We start from the raw sequence: 25,342 nt of genomic DNA on the forward strand, positions 1-25,342 counted from the left end.
TCCTGCACCACACCATAATACCCCGCACCACACCGCATTGTCCTTCACCGTACTGCACCACACCACAATACCCCACACCTCACCGCATTGTCCCGCACTGTACTGCACCACACCACAATACCCCGCACCACGGCGCATTGTCCTGCACCGTACTGCACCACACCAAAATACCCCGTACCACACCGCATTGTCCCGCACCGTACAGCACCGCACAGTACCGCACTACATTGCCTAATGCTGTTCTGCACAACACCGCATTGCCCTGCATCATGCTTCACCACACCACATTGCAATGCCCCTCATCATACCACAGCACACTACATAGACCTTACCATACCACACTACATTACCCCACACCATACCGCTATGGACACTTCATTACCCTGTGCCGTTACATACCATACTGCATTGCCTCAAATAATACCGCACCACACCGCATTGCCCTACACCATACTGTACTGAGATACATAGACAGATAGACAGATAGATATGAGAGATAGATAGGAGATAGATAGATGATAGAAGATAGATAGATAGATAGATAGATAGATAGATAGATAGATATGAGATAGATATGAGATAGATAGATATGAGATAGATGATAGAAGATAGATAGATAGATAGATATGAGATAGATAGATAGATATGAGATAGATATGAGAGATAGATAGGAGATAGATAGATGATAGAAGATAGATAGATAGATAGATATGAGATAGATATGAAATAGATAGATATATAGATAGATAGATATGAGATAGATAGATAGGAGATAGATAGATAGGAGATAGATAGATAGATAGATAGATAGATATGAGATAGATAGATATGAGATAGATAGATAGATAGATAGATAGATAGATAGATATGAGATAGATAGATACATAGATATGAGATAGATAGATTAGATATGAGATAGATAGATATGAGATAGATAGATATGAGATAGATAGATGCCTCTGGCTGTTTTGTAATTGAAATAAGTTCTTTTATAAAAGGAAAAGCGACATTTCTTTTTGCTATGGATTCCCATAAGTCTTCAATAATGGATAAACAGTGTAAACTGCAGATCAGGGGGCGACAGATGGACAGTGGCAGGAGAGGGCGCAGCGGTGTTAGCGGAACATGTTCCTTAATCTCTCATCTGGAAGGACAAGACTCCGAAAATAGGAAGAATCCCCCGATTCTGAGTGATTTGTTTTCACTTTGGAAGAGCAAATTGGTCACGAAAAGAAAGTAACGTGTGTAAATTTCCATGAAATGCAGCAATACACTGTACATGCAGCATGGGAACACGTGTGCACGGAAACATTAGAAGTGCACCCCCATCCCTTATAGTCATGGCATAGCATAGGAAATAATACCCTTATTGTCCGGCAGCAATGAGATTGATTCTGGAAGACCAGACATTATGATAGAAATAAGTGATACTAAAGATAAATAAGAGACAGATAGATAATAGATAGATATGAGATAGATAGATAGATATGAGATAGATAGATAGAGAGATAGATATGAGATAGATAGATAGATAGATATGAGATAGATAGATAGATAGATAGATAGATAGATATGAGATAGATAGATAGATATGAGATAGATATGAGATAGATAGATAGATAGATAGATATGAGATAGATAGATAGATAGATAGATAGGAGATAGATAGATAGATATGAGATAGATAGATAGATAGATAGATAGATATACACCAGATAGATAGTAAAAAAAAATCAGATTGTCAGGATGAGCAGGTGGTTATTCCCATAAAATTGGTGCAAATTTAATGTTTTACATCACAGTTTTCCCATCAAAAAATTGCAGGCAGAAGAGCAGCACTCCGTGGTATTCAGTGTTTATTCACAAGTTGGAAATACAGTCTAACGTTTCGGCTAGCTCAATGCAGCCATCTTCAAGCAATGTGAACAGGGTTACATGGCGGGTTTAAATAGCCCCATTATTTAAACCCGCCATGTAACCCTGTTCACATTGCTTGAAGATGGCTGCATTGAGCTAGGTGAAACGTTAGACTGTATTTCCAACTTGTGAATAAACACTGAATACCACGGAGTGCTGCTCTTCTGCCTGCAATTTTTGGATATCCTTTGGGGTTTTGAGTCGAACCCCTGGAGCCTGCACCCACATTCGATTACAATCCCATTGATCTCACTGTGCCGCCTATATCTGTTTACAGTTTTCCCATCAGATATAGATATTTCGCTGGATTATGACACATTTTTTCTGTCTTCGCACAGGCCACAGGTGTGAGCAGTAAGCAGATTTTAGTTGCGGTCCTCCCAGGTCTCCCCACATCCGCCGAGCTCTTCATCCTCCCCTATCAGGATGCTCCGGATGAGAATCGGAAGAAAACTGAGGATCTTTCCCAGGTAATTACCATGTTCTATAGGATAAAGCAGCATCATGAGATTAACCAAACTATATAATCGACCTCACCATGTAACTGATCACACCACGATTGACCGAACCGTGTGACTGACCACATCATGTAATTGTGCAACGTCCTCCCACCGGGGCCTGACCTGGGTGACTTGCTTAGAGCGTGGCCTTCATGTGTGGTAAAGGGAGCACCAGGCCGATGGTGAATGGGAGGCCTGTGATGTTAGTGGCAGCAAAGAATCACACGTGGAAACAGCGTTGATGAACATATAAGTCACTTTATTCCACAGATTCCAACACAGCAACGGGTAACAGGCTGAGGCAGTAGGTCCTTTCTGCCAGGTCCACAAGGCAGCTGATGGTTGGTTTGCAGTGTGGGTGTAGCTCACAGCCCTGGTCCTTTAGTTTCATGGGCTGAAGAATAGCTAAGGCTACTTGGGCAGAAATTTAGTGCAGGGTCTCTGGTGGGGAGCACACAGAGCCGCTGGTCTGGTAGAGGGAAGCGCTCTGCGGGGAGACAGCGGCTGCAGGCTGATTGTCTCTGTGGTCCTTCAGATGCAGATTCATCAACAGACTGCAAGACTCTGGAAATCAGCCGGAGGCAGAACTTATAAACCTCTACTTCCAGGTGTTCAACCAATAGCTCACCTCACCGCAGAGAAGGATACAGTGCAAACGTTAACGGGAACCTGTCACCAGGAGACCCATTTAGCACTTCCCCAGTCCCCACACAGCACAGTACATACACTGCCAAAGAATTGTTGCACCTCTGTGTGTCCTTTTCAAATATGTGAAAACACCCATCTCCCGGCTTAGCAACGCCCCCTGCTCCTCTATAGCCACTCCCAGAGGACAAGTGCCTAGTCACAGAGCACATGGCATTGAAAGGTAATACATAACATATCTTTTTTCTGAAAAACCTATTTTTTTATATAAAATTGTTTGGCAATGTATGTACTTTGCTCTGTGGAGACTGGGGGAGTGCTAAAATGTGTCTCCTGGTGACAGGTTCCCCATTTACCTTATTAACCCTATTTTCACAGACAGATGGCAATTCAGCTAAAATACCAGAAACAACAACTAGATGGTGGTATTGGCTAAAGAATAGATCCTTTGACAAAAGCTAGTTGGCTTAGTCCGTAATGCCCCGTCCAGCAGGCCATTACAATTGTCATTGCCATGTGATTGACCAATCCTCCTTTAGCTTCTTGTAAATAGACCCCAGCAATCTGTTAGTTTGGTTTGATCTTTTGGCATATTTTTGGGGCCCCTTCTTGGTTACAGTCCTCAATACTTTGGTGGGGATTCCTGACAGTCTAGGGCAGTTATATCAGCTCTAATGTGTAAAGTAAATACAGGAAGCCCCCGGGTTACATACAAGATAGGGTCTGTAGGTTTGTTCTTAAATTGAGTTTGTATGTAAGTCAGAACTGTATATTTTATCACTGTAATCCCAGCCAGAACTTTTTTGGTCTCTGTGACAATTGGATTTTAAAAATGTTGGGTTGTCATAAGAATCAATATTAACACTAAAGCTTCATTACAGACACATTTGATAACTGTTTCAGCTCTTTAATGTAGCCTAGGAGTAAAGTACAATAAATTACCAATATTCAGAGGTCCGTTTGTAACTATGGGTCGTATGTAAGTCGAGTGTTCTTAAGTAGGGGACCGCCTGTACCTGTATAGTAGCAGCTTAGATAGAGCGGCACAGCTCTATGTAAAGTGGGTGTCTATATAATGGCAGCTTAGATACAGCAGTTCAGCTCTATGTAAGGTGGATGCCTATATACTGGCAGCTTAGATACAGCGGCTCATCTCTATGTAAGGTGGATGCCTATATACTGGCAGCTTAGATACAGCAGCTCAGCTCCATGTAAGGTGGATGTCTATATAATGGCAGCTTAGATACAGCAGCTCAGCTCCATGTAAGGTGGATGTCTATATAATGGCGGCTTAGATACAGCAGCTCAGCTCTATGTAAGGTGGATGACTATATAATGGCAGCTTAGATACAGCGGCTCATCTCTATGTAAGGTGGATGCCTATATACTGGCAGCTTAGATACAGCAGCTCAGCTGCATGTAAGGTGGATGTCTATATAATGGCAGCTTAGATACAGTAGCTCAGCTCTATGTAAGGTGGATGTCTATATAATGGCGGCTTAGATACAGCAGCTCAGCTCTATGTAAGGTGAATGTCTATATAATGGCGGCTTAGATACAGTAGCTCAGCTTTATGTAAGATGAATGACTATATAATGGCAGCTTAGATACAGCAGCTCAGCTCTATGTAAGGTGGATATCTATATAATGGAGGCTTAGATACAGCAGCTCAGCTCTATGTAAGGTGGATGCCTATATAATGGCTATATAATGGAACCTGCCTGTATAATATTGTATGTATACCAGCTGTACACAGTGATTATACTTTAGCCTCATATCCTTGATGTCTTGGCTTCTCGAAAGTCAGATATTGATGTATTGGGAGCTAAGGTAGTGCCGAGTCATAGTTTTCCTTTTCCTCCCTGGATAAACGTATTTGCATATTCCTTACTTGACTTTAGAATGAACTACTGCTACTTCTGATATGAAAAGGTTAATGATTCCCTTAAGGAGGAGGTTGGGGGCAGCGTGTGTCATAAATCTCAGTGCAAAGGGCAAGGTTAAAGGATTTATGATGCTTAAATTTGCAAGTAGTCAAATCAAATTAATATTTTGAACAGGGGTTTGTGGACTACCCAGGCTTAGAGTCATCAGTCACCTGTGTCTCCCCTGTGGTTGACCATGAGATGGGTCGGCTTGCAGTTGTACTATCGGGAGTGAAATAGTTGCAGCCTTCAATAGTAGTTTTATATACAGTCTTAAGGGTGAACAGAAACACATGACAAAATTGAGGTGTTTGACAATCTCAGCTCTGCTACTCTGCCATATCTCCATTACTGAAGGCTTTGCCGTTAAATCTTCATGAGGGATCAGGTTTTACATGGAGATGTAGTGACTGGGATCAGATCCCTTCCCGGTGGCTCTGATCCTTGTGATGGTGAAGTTGCTGAGTCTCCGCTGTCATCTTCCCCCTGACGTCTTGGCCTCCGCTGTATAATAAATGAGGTCCTGAGAAATAATTGATAAGACCTTCCTGGGGACGGCAGCCATGATCAAAACCTGGGCTTGGATGTTGGTGTTGGCCGGGGCTTGGGTTGACGTGTCCTGTGATACATGTGTCTGGGGAATGCCGCCCGAGGGGCACAATGGAGGGGAGCGCTGAGGGTTCCTGGAAGTCAGACGAACATCTCTGGTGGCCTCTTCTGAGGGATCATGGACGTCTTATGTGAAAATCTAATTTATATTAAAGGATTGGAGTTTCACCAAGTGGACTGGGGGGGGGGGGTTATATTCACACTGCTGTGCTCTGTGCTCTCTGCAGCCAGTGTAGGAAATGTCCCTGGAGAGATATGTAATCAGACCCTTGTGTTTGTTGTTAGTTGCAACAGGACTGTGATATATGTAGCTACTCCAAGTGTCCTCACACTGCTGTGGTCTCTGCAACCAGTGTTAGGTATTCTTCCTTGAGAAATGTGTCATCATAGCTTTGTGTATGTTGTTAGTAGCAGCAGGACTGTGACACATGAATTTCAGGTTTGTGGCTTTCCAAGTGCACTGGGGGTGTATACTCACACTGCTGTGCTCTGTGCTCGCAGCTGCCAGTGTTATGTATTGTCCCTGGAGAGATGTATAATTAGACCAATGTGTAAGTTGTTAGTAGCTGCAGGACTTGATATATGGATTTATATTGTAGTAATTGTAGCTTCTCCCCGTGCCCAGGGGCTGTGTCCTCACACTGCTCTGCTATTAACTCTGTGTATTGAGCTGCTCAGCAGCCCCTCCCGTTGAATATGAGTGAACTTTGTAGCAGACAGGCTTATGATTGGATACTAGAGCAGCCTCGGTATAATTCAGAAATTAGTAGCGATGCAGCAGGTGGCATCGTTTTGGCTGTTGCACTCTGAGTGTTGGCATCGTATAAGGTGACGTTACATCCGTACATCAGCGCCGTCTCGATAAATGGCGGAATCCTCCAGACGGTTGTCTCAGACTCCGCCACGGCCGCTCCTGTCTCTTCCTTATCAGTCTGGTGAGGTGCTGCAGACAATCAGGAGGAGGCAGATCCCTCCCGGCTCACGCCGAATATTATATTCCTGAAAAATCTTCTCCTAATATAATCCCAAAGTCTCAGCAGTCATAAAGAGAGAACAGACAGCGAGCGCTCCCTCACGAGAGGTGGGAGAAATCTGCAGTCCATCCGCAGCTCCATTCAGATGTCTCTCGCGTGGCCGCATCATGGAGGCCGTATGGCGGTAACAGGAATTCTGTATATCGCCCGGGGGTAGATTTGGCATAAAATTATTCGCTAGGGAAACCCTAGTGCACAGCTCTGATCTGAATGGCAGAGGAGGGAGTCCATTACACCTTACATTACACCAAGAGCTTTAAACTGTATTAGCATCTTGTGGATGCCAATACAAGTAGGAGGATGCAGGTCTGTATACCAATATCTGGTTTTGAATAACCAGTTTTGGAGACTGGGTTACATCCGGGCACTGATTGCGCCCCCTTTATTTCTGCAGCCCCCAGCAATTTCATGACTTAAATCCATCTCAGGGTCTCCACATCTTTTTGGATGATTCGAGGAGCCGATTACGATCGGCTTCTTATGTAGTTACCCTCATGTTATGGAGACAATGTAACTATCTTTGTATAAGGAGATCAAGGACTAGTCCGTGTCTTGTCAGTTTCCCGCTTCCACTGCATTGATGGGGGCTTATCCTTGCATGGTTGCACATCTTCAGCAGAACACATTGTCAGCCTCAGATTTGTGCCATAGATCCTTATATTCCAGATAAGCAGTAGGACACACATACAGTATACTAAATATATGGACCAATTCACCCATAAAATTCACAGTCTCCAGTTAAACCGCAAAAGGGATGCCGGTTCTACACATTTCGAAAACATTCATGGTTTTATCTTCCAGGATCTCAACATCTTAATCCTCAATACATTATAGTAAGTTTTCCTCAGTTGCCCATTAAATATACATATTTGGTTACTGGATAAAGGATTGGAGATTGTTGTAGATAACAAGGGGTTGTAACTATTTTTCAGCCAGGGTCCATGTATTTCAGCTGGTGGCTATGCTCTGGACATTACTTCTAACTTTCAGGAACTCTCTTCCTGGATCCTATCAGTTGCTCTGAAGAATTCTTGGGATGTTATTGCCCCCTCTATCAAACTAATCCCCTTTTTGCTCTTGTTGTCTTGACAACCGACGGATTCAGAAAAAACATGGAATTTAAAAAAGAATTTGTGTCGCAAAAGATCAGCACTTACATGCACCAGGACGAAGAAGGTGAACTCCGCCGGACCTCAGTGCAGCAGCGACACCTGGTGGATAGCGGGCTCACGGACCTTAGTGAATCCCGGCAGACCCGAACCCTCGTCAGAGAACGCGCCGCTGGATCGTGACTAGACCGGGTAAGTAAATCTGCCCCATATTGCCCAAACCACATTCAATATGACCTAAAGCCTAGTGTATTCTGGAACACTCCTCCAAACAATGGAAATTAGGCTACTCTTCCAGGATTGTCCTGTTTTTGGAGCTTCATGGACACAGAGGTTGCAGACCTTATATGATACTTTGAAGCTATTGCTAAAGATTCATAGTCCCAACCCCAAATTAAAGCAATAGAACACTAACTGCACCAACTATGTGGCAGAGAGACCTTAGAAATCCTTGGATCTCTTGAAGTTCTTGAAGTTTTCTGCCTCACACTTACCACAATTATTCTTGACCATAAGGAAATGGTCAACTCAGCCCTGCTACATCTTCACAATTCAGTCTGGCAACATCAACATGAAAGAAAGACGGAAGAATAAGCTTGAGAATCTCTCCCCCCCCCCCTCCTCTACATAGGTGCTGGTGATGAAGGACAAGTCTTGGAATGATTCTCCGAGCTCTGGAATAATTACTCCTGAAATTGGAGCCGTTCCCCGTCTGCAATAAAACATTATCTAATTTGTTATGCTGCTTTTAATATCTTCGACCTAGATCCTGCTTAATAAGAAAATCCAAATGCACTAGTGAATCAGGTGCGGGACCATGGATTAGGGTCTCTCCGGGCCCGTTCTGCAGAAATCACCGCAGCTCTAAATGCTGAGTTGGCTCGAGAACGTTGACTCTGCCGTAACCGCTGACCTAAATCAAACTTAAGTGTCTATCACTAATCACGGGAATATTAATCTTTCCCGCTAATTAGATGTTACTATTCATTTCTTGTCCTTGGTGAAAAATGACTCATGAAAAATGAGCGCTATTACAGGATTATTCCTTCTCCTGACAACACATTTCATTCTGGAGATGAAGAGGAGTCAGCGGTGGAACCAAAAATAGTCCCGAGCGCTAATTATTTCCAGCGGACTTCAACCGTTAGAGGAGATCAAAAGTTCAGGCGCCGAGCGTGCAGAGCGTTTCAGTTTTAGTTTTCTTCTCTCGGCTTAATTGTTCCCAAACTTTGCAAATGTTTGACTTTTAAGAGAAAAGATTTTATCACGGGTCGTTAAGAATTTTTGGAAACCGAAAATTTTGTATCTTTAGGTTGAAGTTTGGAATATCTGCTGTCCTTACCCTAAATGAGCATCTGCAAAGAGTTTGTATGTTCTCTCCGTGTTTGCGTGGGTTTCCTCCGGGTCCTCCTATTTCCTCCCACACTCCAAAAACATAATGTTAGGTTGATTAGATTGTGAGCCCCATGGGGACAGGGACTGATGTGACAGGCTCTGTGCAGCGCTGTGTAATCTGTGTGCACTATATAAATAAAGGAATTATTATCTTACCATTTCTCCAAGACTGACTGGATGATTAGGACCCCCACTCACCATCCCTTTAAGAGGACATTTTGGTGTCCATATAAACTCCACCTCTTTGTTTCCTTTAATAGGTGCCACTCCACTGATTTAATTTTCTGTCTAGTCCCCACCATCTCCTGGTTTCTATGTGGCTGTTACTTTCCGGTCTAGTACTAAAAAATTTTAATTTCCACTTAGGGTTTAGGCAGGAGAGCTTTTGGGTTAAACCCATCGATCTATTGATCCGTCTTGAGTCTCTGTCAGTTGCTACAATGAGTAACCTATACTATGATACAGGAGGGACAGAGCCTTGTACTACCGGAACATTTCCGATCACGATGCAAGAGTTAAGTTTGTTTTTCTTACTTTTTTTTATTGCTTGGATTTTTTTTCCCTTCTCCCTAATTTATTTGCCTGAATTCTGCATAAAAATGAAAGAAATACTTTAATAAGCAAAACAAAAAGCTGCAGCCGCTGTCGCTCTTCCTGCTATTCCCTGTGGATGTGTTCCAGCAGATGGATGGATTTGTCTCACACAAGACAAATAAAATCATGCCTGTGAGTTTGCATAATCACATTTAACATTTTATGCCATTTGCTGAACATCATAATCCACAGATGTCATACAACAACAGCTCAGCTTTATGGCAGCAGATGTGCTCCAACCCCTCTCAACCTGCACATACTCACAGGTCGAAATCCGTACTCATGTTTTCCTTATACTGAAGGGTTTGATCAAGGTCAACATCTCCACTGGGTTTATTCTTTTCCTGGAGTAAAATTCGATTAATTGTGTTCCACACAGACCTGTCATTAACTTATCAGCTTTATCGTGTAGATTGGAACAGGGTCATTTCATTATAGTAAGGAGATGAAGGAGTTAATAACTCCCCACACTCAGGATTAGCTATAGAGGAGCAGGGGGCGTCGCTAAGCCCAGTGATGGGTGTTTTCATATATTTGAAAAGGTCACATGGAGTAGCTGTTTCCCAAGGGTGGGGGGGACTGCTCCTTTCTAGCCCCTTCCAGTGGGCAACTGTCTAGTCACACAGCAGATGCTAATGAAAGGTACAATATAACATATCTTTTTTTCTGTAAAACCAATTTTTTATACAAAACACTTTGGCAGTGTATGTACTTTGCTCTGTGGGGCTGGGGGAGTGCTAAAAATGGCTCTCCTGGTGACAGGTTCCCTTTAATGTTGCGAATGATAGACAGAGGCTGCAGAGGAAATCTGTGAATAACAGTAGAATACAAGTCATACAAGTGTCTCTTATAGTGTTATTCCTCATACACTCACGTGGCAGCTTATCCCAGAAAGTTGTAGTAGTTACCATTTGCTTTAATTATACATTTCAATATTTTACTCTCTGGTCTCATTGGATCTCATTATGATATTTTCTCAGATCTGTGATGTTTTCATCAACAAACTCAATCAAGAGATGGTTCACTTCGAGCTGAAGCCGGGGGTCCGCATTATGGTGCATGCCGCCCATCTAACAGCAGGTAACAGGAATATTTCTACAAATTTCTCACCTTTTTATTATAATAAGCATTATTATTACAAAGATAATTATAAGTGTCATTTTTAATTATCTTTGTGTTACACACTTAAATATTATTATTATTATTATTCAGGCGACCTATACATATGGCCCCCAATGAGCAAAACTTATGAAATAGATAGATAGATATGAGATAGATATGGTATACATAAATAGATAGATAGATAGATAGATATGAGATAGATAGATAGATAGATAGATAGATAGATAGATTTGAGGGAGAGAGATAGATCTGTTGTAACATAAATAGTGGCAATATAATTTACAGGGGGGTAAGATTACTATCAGTGGACAATTCACTTGCAGGGAGAGACATGGAGACTAGAAATATCTGTGTGTATAACATTTACAGGGAGAGGGAATGACACAGTACTATATGTACCCACATCATAAACATGGAGTTACCAAGATACGGTACTATCTGTGCCAACGTCATTTACGTAGAGTTATAAAGAGACAGTACTATCTGTACCCATATCATCAGAAATGAAGTGGCTGGAGACTAACATCTTCCTGTACCTGTCCTGAAACAGAGTCCAATTCGCCCAGTCCACAGATCCCATGATGGCTTGTGTTCTCTCTCAAAGTAATGTAGCATGAAATCCATTTAGTTTCCCACAAGTAAATTGAGGGAACATGTACAGTGCACATGCAGGATGTATATGGTGTCAGCCTGGCAGCTTCCATCACATGGAGGAGCAGGAAACATGTACAGTACATACAGGATGTATACGGTGACAGCCTGGCAGCTTCCATCACATGGAGGAGCAGGGAACATGTAATGTAAGTGGAAGAAATCATAAGTTACATGAAGTCTATGCCTGTGCTGTGTGAGCACTAAGGGTTAATAGCTTCTCTGCTCTGTGCACAAAATGCTGATAACAAGGCGGGGGTTGGAGCCACATGAGGTGATAAGAGAGACCTAGAATGTACTGTAAAATTACAGACTGGGATGATGGACTGATAGGGAACAGGGGAGATCTTGTACCTCAGTATTCTGTGCAGGAGACATCTGTATGCACAGTCCTGAACACATCCAGCTCTGCTACATACACAGAGACCTCCTCCTCTGTGAGCAGAGAGCAGAAGACCCTCCCCTTCTTGTCAGCACAGGAAGGCGAAGGAGCTACTTCATCACTGAGATAATCTGAGGGCCATAGCAAAGAAACTGCTGGATGTAGGTAACAAAGATAATAGGCAAAGTAGTTCTACATCCCAAGAGCTATTGGGGAAAAAACAACAACTTTACAGCTGTTCTTTAAAGGGAAAGGCAATGAGCCAGCCCTTTATCATATACAGAGGAAGATAAAGGGCACATTTACCAAGAACAGTACAGTGTGTACCATGTGCAGTGTGTACCATGTGCAGTGTGTACCATGTGCAGTGTGTACCATGTGCAGTGTGCACCATGTGCAGTGTGTGCCTGAATCTGGCGCACCCTGCACACTACACAGGTAACTGCCCATAGTACACACTGCACAATGTGCAGTTACCTGTGTAGTGTGCAGGGGGCGCCAGATTCAGGATTTGTGGTGTCCCCCCCCCACATGAATCTGGTGCCCCCTGCGATGCACTGACAGACTGCACCAAGTTTTTTTTGGAGCACCTTTAGAATGGGGTGTGCAACACAATTCTGTCGGACTTTGCATGATAAATGTGTGGCACGGTCCGCCCTTCAGTGCAGAAATTTGTGTCACATGAAATATAATGCAGCCACATAAGGGTCACGTGCGACACATATGTGGCGCAGACACTTTTTAAATACCTTTACAAGCAGTTTGCACTTCGAGGAGCGTGAAAAGTCAGACAGAATACTGGTGATGTGCAGTATGGCCGCTCTCACCAAGGCAAAGTGAAGTCTGCCTTCTGCTGAGGATAAGACGGGATCACGACAAACGCTCCCTGACAATGAAGCCTCTCATTCCTCACCTTGGAAATACTTGCCGCTTAGTCTTGTGTTTTCATGTGCTGAATGGAAGCAGCAGCCATTGTATGTGACACTACAATCCACCACAACCAGCGCCGCTGCAATACTTCACTATTCATAGACTCTGCTGATAAAATTTATTATCATTTTTGAATTCCTAAGATTCCAGATGTAAACATTTTTATCTGAAGCTTTATGAAATATGAGAATCACGCGTCCACAAGGACACATCATGACCAAGGGCAGATGGCATCGTGACTTATAGTGTAAAGGAGATAGGTCAGAATGTAGGGGCCCATAGCGTCTGTCCTATATGCAGGTAGTATGTAATATTGAACTAATTGAGCTAGTGTCCTATCTGCAGGCAGTATGTTATGGAGCAGAAGGAGCTGAGCAGATTGTACATAGTGTCCTATCTGCAGGCAGCATGTTATAGAGCAGGAGGAGCTGAGCAGATTGTACATAGTGTCCTATATGCAGGCAGCATGTTATAGAGCAGGAGTAGCAGAACAGATTGTACATAGTGTCCTATCTGCAGGCAGCATGTTATAGAGCAGGAGGAGCTGAGCAGATTGTACATAGTGTCCTATCTGCAGGCAGCATGTTATAGAGCAGGAGGAGCTGAGCAGATTGTACATAGTGTCCTATATGCAGGTAGCAGGTTATAGAGCAGGAGGAGCTGAGCAGATTGTACATAGTGTCCTATCTGCAGGCAGCATGTTATAGAGCAGGAGTAGCAGAACAGATTGTACATAGTGTCCTATCTGCAGGCAGCATGTTATAGAGCAGGAGGAGCTGAGCAGATTGTACATAGTGTCCTATCTGCAGGCAGCATGTTATAGAGCAGGAGGAGCTGAGCAGATTGTACATAGTGTCCTATATGCAGGTAGCAGGTTATAGAGCAGGAGGAGCTGAGCAGATTGTACATAGTGTCCTATCTGCAGGCAGCATGTTATAGAGCAGGAGTAGCAGAACAGATTGTACATAGGGTCCTATCTGCAGGCAGCATGTTATAGAGCAGGAGGAGCTGAGCAGATTGTACTGGTGTCCTATCTGCAGGAAGCATATGATTGAGCAGGAGGAGCTGGGCAAAATCTGCATAATGTCCTATCTGCAGGAAGCATGTTACAGAGCAGAAGGAGATGAACAGATTGTACATAGTGTCCAATCTGCAGGTAGTATGTTATAGAGCAGGAGGAACTGTCCAGTTTGTGCATAGTGTCCTATCTGCAGGTAGTATGTCATAGAGCAGGAGGGGCAGATTGTGAAGTGTCCTATCTGCAGGCAACATATTGTAGAGCAGATAGTAAATAGTGTCCTATCTGCAGCCAGAAGGTTATAGAGCAGGAGGAGCTGAGCAGCCATCTTCTCAATCAGATAGTAGGATGGCTCACTAGACTCTCAAGCCCAGAATGAATTATCTTTAAGTTTTGACAACTTTTTGGCTTAATGAAACTGGTTGTTCTTTATTGAAAAATACAATAATTCCTTCTTGATGTGAGCAGCTTTGGCCGGAGATCTTGGAAAAGAAATCTATAAGTAGCATTGGCCCCGTCAGCACCAGTGTGAGCTAGAATCTTCCAGCAGGAGGATGTGATCCATCCACTTGTCAGACATGTCAAATCCTTGACGTTATTTACTAATATTGTGGAGTCTCTGATCAGACGAGGCCCCTGCACCCCCCGTGGTACAACACATGTGGGCGAGCCGACGAGTAAGAGGCCATTATCCAGGGACGCCTTCTCTGAAGGAGGACGGATGCTGATAAGAAGGTCCGCAGTGTGTAGCTGCTTCTTAATAAGATCCTGGGGAATATCGCTCCATGTTTCTGCATCCCATTAGCTCCGGAGCAGATGTTCCGCTCGCCCTGTTTGTGCATGTGCCGTACATTCCAATCAAGTTATTCCCCGGCTTCTGCGGGATCTATTAGTCCACAGGTTAATGCCTCACAAGTCTGATTAATGAACATCTCTTCCCCGCGTTCACTTCAAACAATAGTTAAAGGGAAGCAAACTCTATAAATAAATTTATTTAAAGCAAGTGTATTATAAGGTAATGTTATTCCCTATGTAGAGAAAACACGTTCTAGATCATGGTGGCAGTTAGAGATTCCAGAACATGAAGACTTTGGATGTCTCTAATGACACTTGGACTCTTATGGATTATCCACGGAACATGACCTGGTAGGGTTAGATGAGAAAATAAGATAGTTAGCATTGTCCTAGATACTGATGTCACATTGAGGTTCTAGATCAGTAATGGGAAACCTATGGCACGGATGCCAGAGGTGGCACTCAGAGCCCTTTCTGTGGGCACCCAGGCCCGAGGATAGAGAAGTTGTGGATAGAGATGGATTATCGTTGGAGCTCCTGCTCTGGGTCTCCTTATTCTTCCTCTTCAGGGGACCCTGGAGGGAAGCTACAATTCAAATTTCTCCTTCATATTTCTGTTGTACTATATTGGAGAACTCAGGAGGCCAATACGATTGAAACCTGTGATACAGCAGGGATGTATAAAATACTGCTTAAATTGTCATGTTGGTACTTTGCGACATATAATTGGGTTTTGGTTGTAGTTTGGACACTCTGTCTGATTTAATATTAAGAGAATTAAAGGGAACCTGTCAATTAAACTTACCCATAGTAACTAAACATATCTTTGAAATCTGTTATTATACAGCAGTACAACTATCCCTATATTGTTATTCTTCATGACTGAAAAGTTCCACTGTTTATTTTTAAAGTTGACTCACAATCTACGCAAATGACCCCATGTGAAGCCCATCATCATCTTTTCTCTGAACCGTGTGGCATATTCATGTCCTACCTCCTAAACGTGCCTCTAGTTCCCATCACTGAAGAGAATTTGTGAAGGTGGTGAGCTTATTTTTTTTCAGCCAGTCACATAAATCTAGTATCTCTCTCAACCCCCTCATTCATACCTCTCTCAGGAATTCTCTTCAGCCAGTAACATAGCCTGCATTACCTGGTTCACTTGGCCAAAGAGAAAGCAGGCCCCTTGTCAAGTTGGAGGTGCATATGAGCTAGAACAATGTGAATATGCATAGATGCTGAATAAACTTTACAAATGGACTGTGGAACTTCTCAGGTATGGGGAGTAACAATATAGGGATAGTTGTACAGTTTTCAAATATATGTTTACTTTGTGTGGGTTACAGGAACTAACAGGTTCACTTTAAGAATGATGAGTCTGATTGTCAAGAATAACTTGCGGACTCTTAACAGTTGATCTAGAGCATTGTGTCAAATAGATGTCTTAGAAGATGATGACTATGAAGAATATATTATAGAGTGTTATGGGACACCCTTAGATGATGAGTTGTAGATGAGAACTTGTGTAACATTCTGTTCCTGATAACTAAGTTACATTTGGGGTCCAAAACTACAGAAAAAATACAGGAACTTTGCTCTAGAGAAGTATGTCACATTTAGGTCCTAGATATTCTGACTTTGATTGTCTAATAAGAATTGAGAAATTTTATGCAATATCCACAGAACATGACTTCACATTGAGGTCCCAGAATATGATGACTTGTGGATATCTTCAGAACAGGACCTGTTGTGATGAGATAAGAACTTATTATAACGTAATACATTCTAGTTCATGGTGTCACATAGAGGACCTAGAGCATGAGGATTTTCTAGAATGACTTGTGGACACTTTTGCATTATCCTCAGATGATGACCATTTTTGAGGGGTATTTGAGAATTTATCATCAGTTGCAATGTTCTAGATCATGAGATGACATGTAGGTCCTGGAGTATGATGACTGGTGGCCTCTTCTGTTCATGACCTGTTGGGGATAGATGAAAACAAAAGCTATTGAGCACTGTTCTAGATCATAATCTCACATTTAGATCCTGGAGCACGATGACTTTGATTGCCTAGAATGATTTGTGGACTCATGACCTGTTGGAGGTAGATAAGAACCTAATATGAGGATCCTGCTGTCACATTGAGGTCCTGAAATATAATGACTTTGATTGTCTAGAAAGATTTATTTGATATCCTTAGATCATGACCTCTTGATGGTAGATGGGAAGTGAAGATGAGCAGCGTGTGGTCACTTTGAGGTCCTGGAAGATGATGACTTTGACTCTTTGCAATGATAACTTTCCCACCTTTGATCTTTCCAGCCCCTTTGGTGGACCTGACTCCGAGTCACAGCGGCTCCGCCATGCTGATGCTCTTATCGGTGGTCTTCGTAGGACTGGCCATCTTCGTCATCTATAAATTCAAGAGGTAATGAAAGTCCTGTTCCTCGTCAGCCGCGTTCCAGTGATGACTGCTCGAAGCAATGACGTCTCTGTTGATGTTTTTAGGAAAATTCCTGGAATTAATGTATATGCACAGATGCAGAATGAGAAAGAGCGAGAGATGGTCAGTCCAGGCAGTCAAAATGAGAGCTTGTCACCCAATGTCCCTCACACTCAGCCGATGGGCCCTGAGCAGCTCAGAGAGGGCAAGTTGGAGACACAGCCCATAGGTAAATAAGTAGCTAGTCCGGGAACCCAAGTGACCAGTCTTTCCTGTCTTGAATGAGCGAACACTCTGTATAACCCTAGACATTGTGTCATCTTGATTACTTATTCCTTCTGTCGTATCCCTGTCTTCCTTAACTAACCCCGAAACGTCAGGTAATTGATCTTCCCCGACTCCTCCACCGCTGGGCGCATCCGAACAAGGAAATGAACTCCTAACCAGGGCTGATTGTCATAACTCACACAGTCAGAACTGATCCTGCATTAATGAAGGAATCACATAAAACAGAATCAGGAGGCGCCGCTGCCCGAGCCATGAAAGGGGCTTAATAAAGACTCATGAAACATTCCCTTTAATGTCTGGGCTACCTGTCGTACTTGCAGAAATAGACTCCGAGCTGGAAATCTTCCAGGAATACAACAATCGGCTGCAAAAGAGAAATGATAACGTTTTATATAGATATAAAATGAATTAGATGTAAATATTCTAAATAAATATATAAAATTCTATTAATAAAATTATATCAATTAGTTGTAAATATTCTAAATAAATATATCACGTAAAATTAATTAAATTCAATAAATTAGATGTAAATGTTCTAAATAGATAAATAAAATGCTATTAATTTAATAATCTCAATTATTTGTAAATATTCTAAATAAATATGTCGCGTAAAATGAATTAAATTCAATAAATTAGCTGTAAATACTCTAAATAGATAAATAAAATGTTAGTAACTAAATGATATAAACTAGATGTGATTATTGTAAATGTTATTAATGAAATGATATCAATTATATATATTGATTGTTTATTGTTTATATTATAATTAAATAAACATATCACATAAAATGAGTGAAATTCAATTAATTAGATTTAAATATTGTAAATAAATATAGAAAATGCTATTAATGAATTTATAGAAAATGAATTAAATTCAATAAATTAGATGTAAATATCATAAATTAATATATAAAATAATATTAATTATGAGTGAGAGTAACAGAGGTCAGTACTGGGGTTGTGTCATGCCCTGCCTCTCTTCCACATCCATAGATCCCAGACATCACATTTCTGTTAGAGCAGATCACTTGAATAGATGAATTCGGAACTGAAAAAAATAATGAATGTGTCCCCTCCAGTACAGAGATTCCTCCCACTTCGCTTTCCTCTTGGCTGGACTCCAAATAAATGTGCCTTAGGATGAGCAGATTTTCGAAACAACAGGATTTTGTGATACATTGTCACAAGTTGTCTATGTTATTAGTGCTGCCACCCGGTGGTTGTGACGTGTGTTGCAGTCTCTCAATGGTTTGGTTACAGTGTTGCACAGGATAGATGTCACATTACAGTCCAACACTTGCAGACCCCATGATCAGTTGATATCAGCAAGCTCCTGGGAATGTAGCTGGACTTCTGGCCATGATCTGTTATTATCCTGGTGTCCGGAGGCTCCAGGAGATGTCGTAACGCTGAACCCCCTACACCCATCTGACATTGATGACTTATCCTGTGGACAATGACATTTGAACAGCGGAGGATTGGACCATTCTCAAGATAAATCATCAAAATCTTTCCAGGGATCCTGTCATAAGGTGTGACCATGTAGACCACTGCAGTCAGTGTTAGGTATTGTACTCACACTGCTGTGCTCTGTGTTCTCTGCAGCCAGTGTTATGTATTGTCCCCAGAGTGATGTGTAATCAGACCTTTGTGTATGTAGTTAGCAACAGCAGGACTGTGAAATATGGATTTATATCACAGTTTTGTAGCTTCCCCGAGTGTATTGGGGTGTGTGTCCTCACACTGCTGTGCTCTTTGCTCTTTGGATTGAATTGCTTCTCAGCACTTGGTCTCTCCTTGAGGTTAAATCTGCAGTGAAAGTTTCGACTATAAGATACTTCAGTCAATGTGGTTTCCAACAACAGTTAGATGTTAAATTGTAGTGGCTTGAAAATTTGTGACACTTCTCTGAAGAGAGCACAGAGCTCAGCAGTGTAAGGACATGATTCCAGTTCACTCGAAGAAGTCACGATCCTGAAATATAAATCCATATATCACAGTCCTGCTGCTACATACAACATACACAAAGGTCTGATTACACCTCTCTTCAGGCACAGTAACATTGGCTGCAGAGAGCACAGAACACAGCAGTGTGAGGACACACCCTTGTTGCACTTGGAGAAACTTGAATTCTAGAATATAAATCCATTTTACAGCAGTGTGAGGAAACATCTCTCCGGGGACAGTACATAGCACAGGCTGCAGTCTGTAGGGTCACACCTGCTGACAGGTTCCCTTTAAACCCACTTAGTTCTGTGCACTTGCTATAAGCCATGATTGGTTCTTCCTTACATAATGTTTTGCTGAATATCAGTCTAGATGTAGAGGGGCTGCTGGAGGTTCCCCTTTAAGACATCTCCATATGTGACAATGATGACTCTGAGCATTGATTATATATTCCATATTCGGGGCTCACAGTTCCCGTGTCCTCGCACGTTTAAACCCTTTTAAGCCTTTTCAGCAAGAAATTAAAGCATCAGCCCAGAGAACAGAAGCTGAAGCAGCCAAATGCAAATGTGGGAGACGCATCCCCGCTGCATTTTATGAGGCTGAGATTAAAGGACGTCTCAACAGGGCGACAAGTAAAAAAGACTACAAAAGGGAGAATTAAAGGGGCCGCCCTGCGCTCATTACACCCCCGAGATCTCCAGAATCCAGGTAACTGTGATGGAGGAGCGGGAATTCAGAGACTGTCACCATTAGATGCCTGGAGAGAACTTCATGTCTCTTCATCTCATATCTATCTATCCATCTATCCCATATCTATCTATCTATCTATCCCATATCTATCTATCTATCTATCTATCTATCTATCTATCTATCCCATATCTATCTATCTCATATCTATCTATCTATCTATCTATCTCATATCTATCTATCTATCTATCTATCTCCTATCTATCTATCTATCTCCTATCTATCTATCTATCTATCTATCTATCTCATATCTATCTATCTATCTATCTCATATCTATCTATCTATCTCATATCTATCTATCTCATATCTATCTATCTCATATCTATCTATCTATCTATCTATCTCATATCTATCTATCTATCTATCTATCTATCTATCTATCTATCTATCTATCTCATATCTACGATAGGAAAATACAAGCAGCACACAACACGTCTTAAGCAGGTGGGTGCAGGCAACACAGGACTGGGCCTTAAGTCCCCCAAATAGAGATATGAAGAAAACGTGCAGCACTCCGTTTGTGGTCAAAAAAGTTTAAAGTGGTCCTTTTATTCCATCACATATAACAATAGCGACGTTTCGGCTCAAGAGAGCCTTTCTCTTGAGCCGAAACGTCGCTATTGTTATATGTGATGGAATAAAAGGACCACTTTAAACTTTTTTGACCACAAACGGAGTGCTGCACGTTTTCTTCATATCTCATATCTATCTACCTATCTATCTATCTCATATCTATCTATCTCATATCTATCTATCTATCTCTCTATCTCATATCTATCTATCTATCTATCTATCTATCTATCTAATATCTATCTATCTATCTAATATCTATCTATCTATCTATCTATCTCATATCTATCTATCTATCTATCTCTCTATCTCATATCTATCTCATATCTATCCCATATCTATCTATCTATCTATCTATCTCATATCTATCTATCTCATATCTATCTATCTATCAATCTCATATCTATCTATCTATCTCATATCTATCTATCTATCTATCTATCTCATATCTATCTATCTATCTATCTATCTATCTCATATCTATCAATCTCATATCTATCTATCTATCTCATATCTATCTCATATCTATCTATCTCATATCTATCTATCTATCTATCTATCTATCAATCTCATATCTATCAATCTCATATCTATCTATCTCATATCTATCTATCTATCTACGATGTGCTGGCTGAAATGTCTGACCCAAACAATGAGCAACTGGAATGGAACTCATTGGGGCAGATTTACTTACCCGGTCCATTCGCGATCCAGCGGCGCGTTCTCTGCGGTGGATTCGGGTCTTCCGGTGATTCACTAAGGCAGTTCCTCCGACGTCCACCAGGTGTTGCTGCTGCACTGAAGTCCGCCGAGGCCCGCTGGAGTTCACGACCCTATTCTTGGTGAAGGTAAGCGTGTATCCAGCGACACTTTTTTTTTAATGCGGCGGTTTCACCGAATCCGTCGGGTTTTTGTTCGGCCATGCCCCCGATTTCCGCCACAATCCGATCGCATGCGCCAAAAACCTGGGGCAATTCAGGGAAAATTGGCGCAAATCGGAAATATTAGGATAACACGTCGGGAAACCGCGAATCGGGCCCTTAGTAAATGACCCCCAGTGTATCAGTTCCGTTCCAGTTGTCACAGTCAGGGCCGGATATTCCAGTCAGCACACGCAGGGAGCACACGCTGGGAAGTTGGACGGATCACATTCAAAAACAAAAAGGGCGGGACTAGCACTCCTTGAGTAAATGAGGTAAGGGTCATACAAAAAGACCAATGATTTGCTCACAAGAGGAAAGAAGTATGCTATAAGACCCAAAATAGAAATGCAAACAAATTTTATTTGTACCATAGTACACCACAACACAGAAAAGTGTGAACAACACACAAATACAATTCAGCAGGAAGACCTAGCATGTGATAGTGCTGGTCAACCCGACAGCCTCCACCTCTCCTAACTGCACATATGCCCTGAGGAAGCCAGTTGGGTGGCGATACGCATGGGGATTAGTGCCCCAGCCTCCCCTCACCTCTCCTTCGTTTGGATCTTGGCTGCCGCAGGTAGATACCCCATTGACCTCATAGCACGTTTTCAATTGCATTTGCTTGCAGACAGCGATGTGGCATGGTTGTCGTACTTGAAGATCTCACGTGGGTCTTTGTCTGGGTTCCTGCGTCTTTGACATATGGGCAGTTAGGAGAGGTGTTATCCAGTAGGGGGAGCAGTTAGGAGAGGTGTTATCCAGTAGGGGGAGCAGTTAGGAGAGGTGTTATCCAGTAGGGGGAGCAGTTAGGAGAGGTGTTATCCAGTAGGGGGAGCAGTTAGGAGAGGTGTTATCCAGTAGGGGGAGCAGTTAGGAGAGGTGTTATCCAGTAGGGGGAGCAGTTAGGAGAGGTGTTATCCAGTAGGGGGAGCAGTTAGGAGAGGTGTTATCCAGTAGGGGGAGCAGTTAGGAGAGGTGTTATCCAGTAGGGGGAGCAGTTAGGAGAGGTGTTATCCAGTAGGGGGAGCAGTTAGGAGAGGTGTTATCCAGTAGGGGGAGCAGTTAGGAGAGGTGTTATCCAGTAGGGGGAGCAGTTAGGAGAGGTGTTATCCAGTAGGGGGAGCAGTTAGGAGAGGTGTTATCCAGTAGGGGGAGCAGTTAGGAGAGGTGTTATCCAGTAGGGGGAGCAGTTAGGAGAGGTGTTATCCAGTAGGGGGAGCAGTTAGGAGAGGTGTTATCCAGTAGGGGGAGCAGTTAGGAGAGGTGTTATCCAGTAGGGGAGCAGTTAGGAGAGGTGTTATCCAGTAGGGGGAGCAGTTAGGAGAGGTGTTATCCAGTAGGGGGAGCAGTTAGGAGAGGTGTTATCCAGTAGGGGGAGCAGTTAGGAGAGGTGTTATCCAGTAGGGGGAGCAGTTAGGAGAGGTGTTATCCAGTAGGGGGAGCTGCAGGCTGTCGGGTTGACCAGCACTATCACATGCTAGGTCTTCCTGCTGGATTGTATTTGTGTGTTGTTCACACTTTTAAATGTTTTTAGATTTTTTCTGTGTTGTGGTGTACTATGGTACAAATAAAATTTGTTTGCATTTCTATTTTGGGTCTTATAGCATACTTCTTTCCACTTGTGAGCAAATCATTGGACGGATCACATTGACAACTGTGTTTTACTCAACCTGATCTCTGCTAGAGCTTTTATTCAGATCTGAAAATCTGGAAAATAAGGCTTAGTTCATTGCACAGAGCACAGCAGTGTGAGAACACACCCCCAGTGGAGAAGCTACAGTCCTGTAGATCCTATATTGCAGCTAACAATACACATCTCTCCAGGGACCATACATAACACTGGCTGCAGAGAGTACAGAGCACAGCAGTGTGAGCACATGTTCACAGTGCACGTGGAGAAGCTACGAGCTTATAATATAAATCCATATTTTACAGTTCTGCTGCTACTAACAACATACACAGTGGTCTGATTACACATCGCTCCAGGGGCAATACATAACACTGGCTGCAAAGAGCGCAGCGGTGTGAGGAGATATCCCCAGTGCACTAGGAGAAGCTACAATCCTGAAATATAAATCAATGTATCAAAGTCCTGCTGCTACACGGAACATACATAGATCTGGTTACACATCTCTCCAGGGACAATACATAACACTGTCTGTAGGGAGCACAGAGCACAGCAGTGTGAGGTCTGATTACCCATCTCTCCTGGGACAATACATAACACTGTCTGTAGGGAGCACAGAGCACAGCAGTGTGAGGTCTGATTACCCATCTCTCCAGGGACAATACAGAGCATTGTCTGTAGGGAGCACAGAGCACAGCAGTGTGAGGTCTGATTACCCATGTCTCCAGGGACAGTAAATAACACTGGCTGCTGTCTGTATGGTCACACCTGCTGAGTATTGTCTGATTTGAAACATTGTAACATAATCTCAGTAACGCAATCTCAGCCTTAATAGACTTTCCATTATTTGATAAAAGCTGAAATCATTGGTGTAGTGAGGAGTGAAGAACATCTTCAGAGAACCTGACATAATTTTTCAGTGATTTTGGGGTCCCATTAGATCTTTGATCAATATTTATGATTGAAATACTTGGGGGTGACATCTGCTGGAGCTTTGGGTAAGTATTCATGTTCCTGAATTTAATGGTGGAGGGAACTTGTGGTCTTCTGCTGGAGTTCCTCCTTCTCCTCCACCCACTAGTAGGACAATATCAGAACATGAGGACGTCCCTCCACCTGAAGATCTCTCCAATCACTAACAAAGTTTCTATCTGTACCAAAAAGTTGCAGGAACTTGAGTATTGCAGAGTTGGGTGGAAGCCTCCCCTGTCCTCGGCGCCTCTCCTCTCTCTGTGTGGTCTTTGGTGTCACCTCCTTGTGATCCTTTTTGTCTGTTGATGGTTCTGAATGGAAATCGATGAAACTTTTTGCAACTTTTTGAAAATAATTTTCGTTTCTAACCATTTTCTTTCCATTTTTCCCAGGAAGTATTTCAACGGTTGCTGAAAATCCAAGCACAAACGAAAACCCGACCTACGTAAATGTGTGAAGAGGCAGGAAGTGAGGAGGGCAGGGAGGATGGAGGAAGCCCACCTGGAAGCGGACTGATTCCCCCCCCCCCCCAAAAAAAATTCTGAAGAAATCTGAGGTTTTTTAGCTTTAAACCCGTTGCAGAGGATGTGACATCATTCCGTGGGGGCGCTCCGACCCTCTTTTAAACTCACTTGTGTTTGTACATGATCGATGAATTGACGTACGCCAGAAATTTGCATGCTTTAACCCTTTCGCTGATCGAGAGGACTTGCCAAAATGTCACCTGTCTTTTAGCAGGGAATGGGTTAAAAAGAGCGTTTTTCCCCTAAAATAACTAAAATTTAAATTTAAGTCCTTTAAGTGGTTTTCCAAGATTGTTGGTATTGTTACTGTTCTCTGTAATTTTGAATTGGAATGAGTTGCAATACCATTCACAACCAAGAGTGGCGCTGTTTTGTTTTTTTTAATCCAGAACAATCCCTTTAAGTTGTCCTATTTTGAAAGTAATTCTGGAAAAGTTGGGGGGAGGGTTGTTGCCACCTTCACAGCTCTAGCAGGGATTTTTTTATTACGCTTTTCATTTCCTTAAAGGGGAGTTCTGCAATGTTTATATTACTGCCACTTTCATATCAAATGGGTTTTAACATCTGTGACCCCCATCAAGCAGCTGATTACAGTCACAGTTATCTCCTTAGTTAAGCACAGATCCATTCTCTGTGCAGAGGATAAACTGTGCTCTACTACAGCT

The 25,342-nt window shown here is 42.5% G+C and overlaps 1 protein-coding gene across 4 annotated transcripts in view; it reads left to right on the forward strand.

Moving 5' to 3' along the window:
• SORCS1 (sortilin related VPS10 domain containing receptor 1) overlaps window positions 1-25,037 on the forward strand; it is a 433,993-nt gene extending 408,956 nt beyond the window's left edge. Inside the window, exons 23-27 of one of the 4 annotated variants that reach the window (XM_072130629.1) lie at window positions 2,256-2,387; window positions 10,709-10,808; window positions 16,952-17,057; window positions 17,138-17,301; window positions 24,546-25,037. In XM_072130629.1, coding sequence (XP_071986730.1) covers window positions 2,256-2,387; window positions 10,709-10,808; window positions 16,952-17,057; window positions 17,138-17,301; window positions 24,546-24,610 — 567 coding nt within the window. In that variant the 3' untranslated portion in view covers window positions 24,611-25,037. The remainder of the gene's footprint in view (window positions 1-2,255; window positions 2,388-10,708; window positions 10,809-16,951; window positions 17,058-17,137; window positions 17,302-24,545) is intronic. The other 3 variants (XM_072130630.1, XM_072130632.1, XM_072130631.1) reach the window with 3 other exon arrangements.
• Window positions 25,038-25,342: the final 305 nt, after the last annotated feature.

This window comes from Engystomops pustulosus, chromosome 11, assembly GCF_040894005.1.
Source record: "Engystomops pustulosus chromosome 11, aEngPut4.maternal, whole genome shotgun sequence".
In the NCBI taxonomy this organism is placed as follows: Eukaryota; Metazoa; Chordata; class Amphibia; order Anura; family Leptodactylidae; genus Engystomops; species Engystomops pustulosus.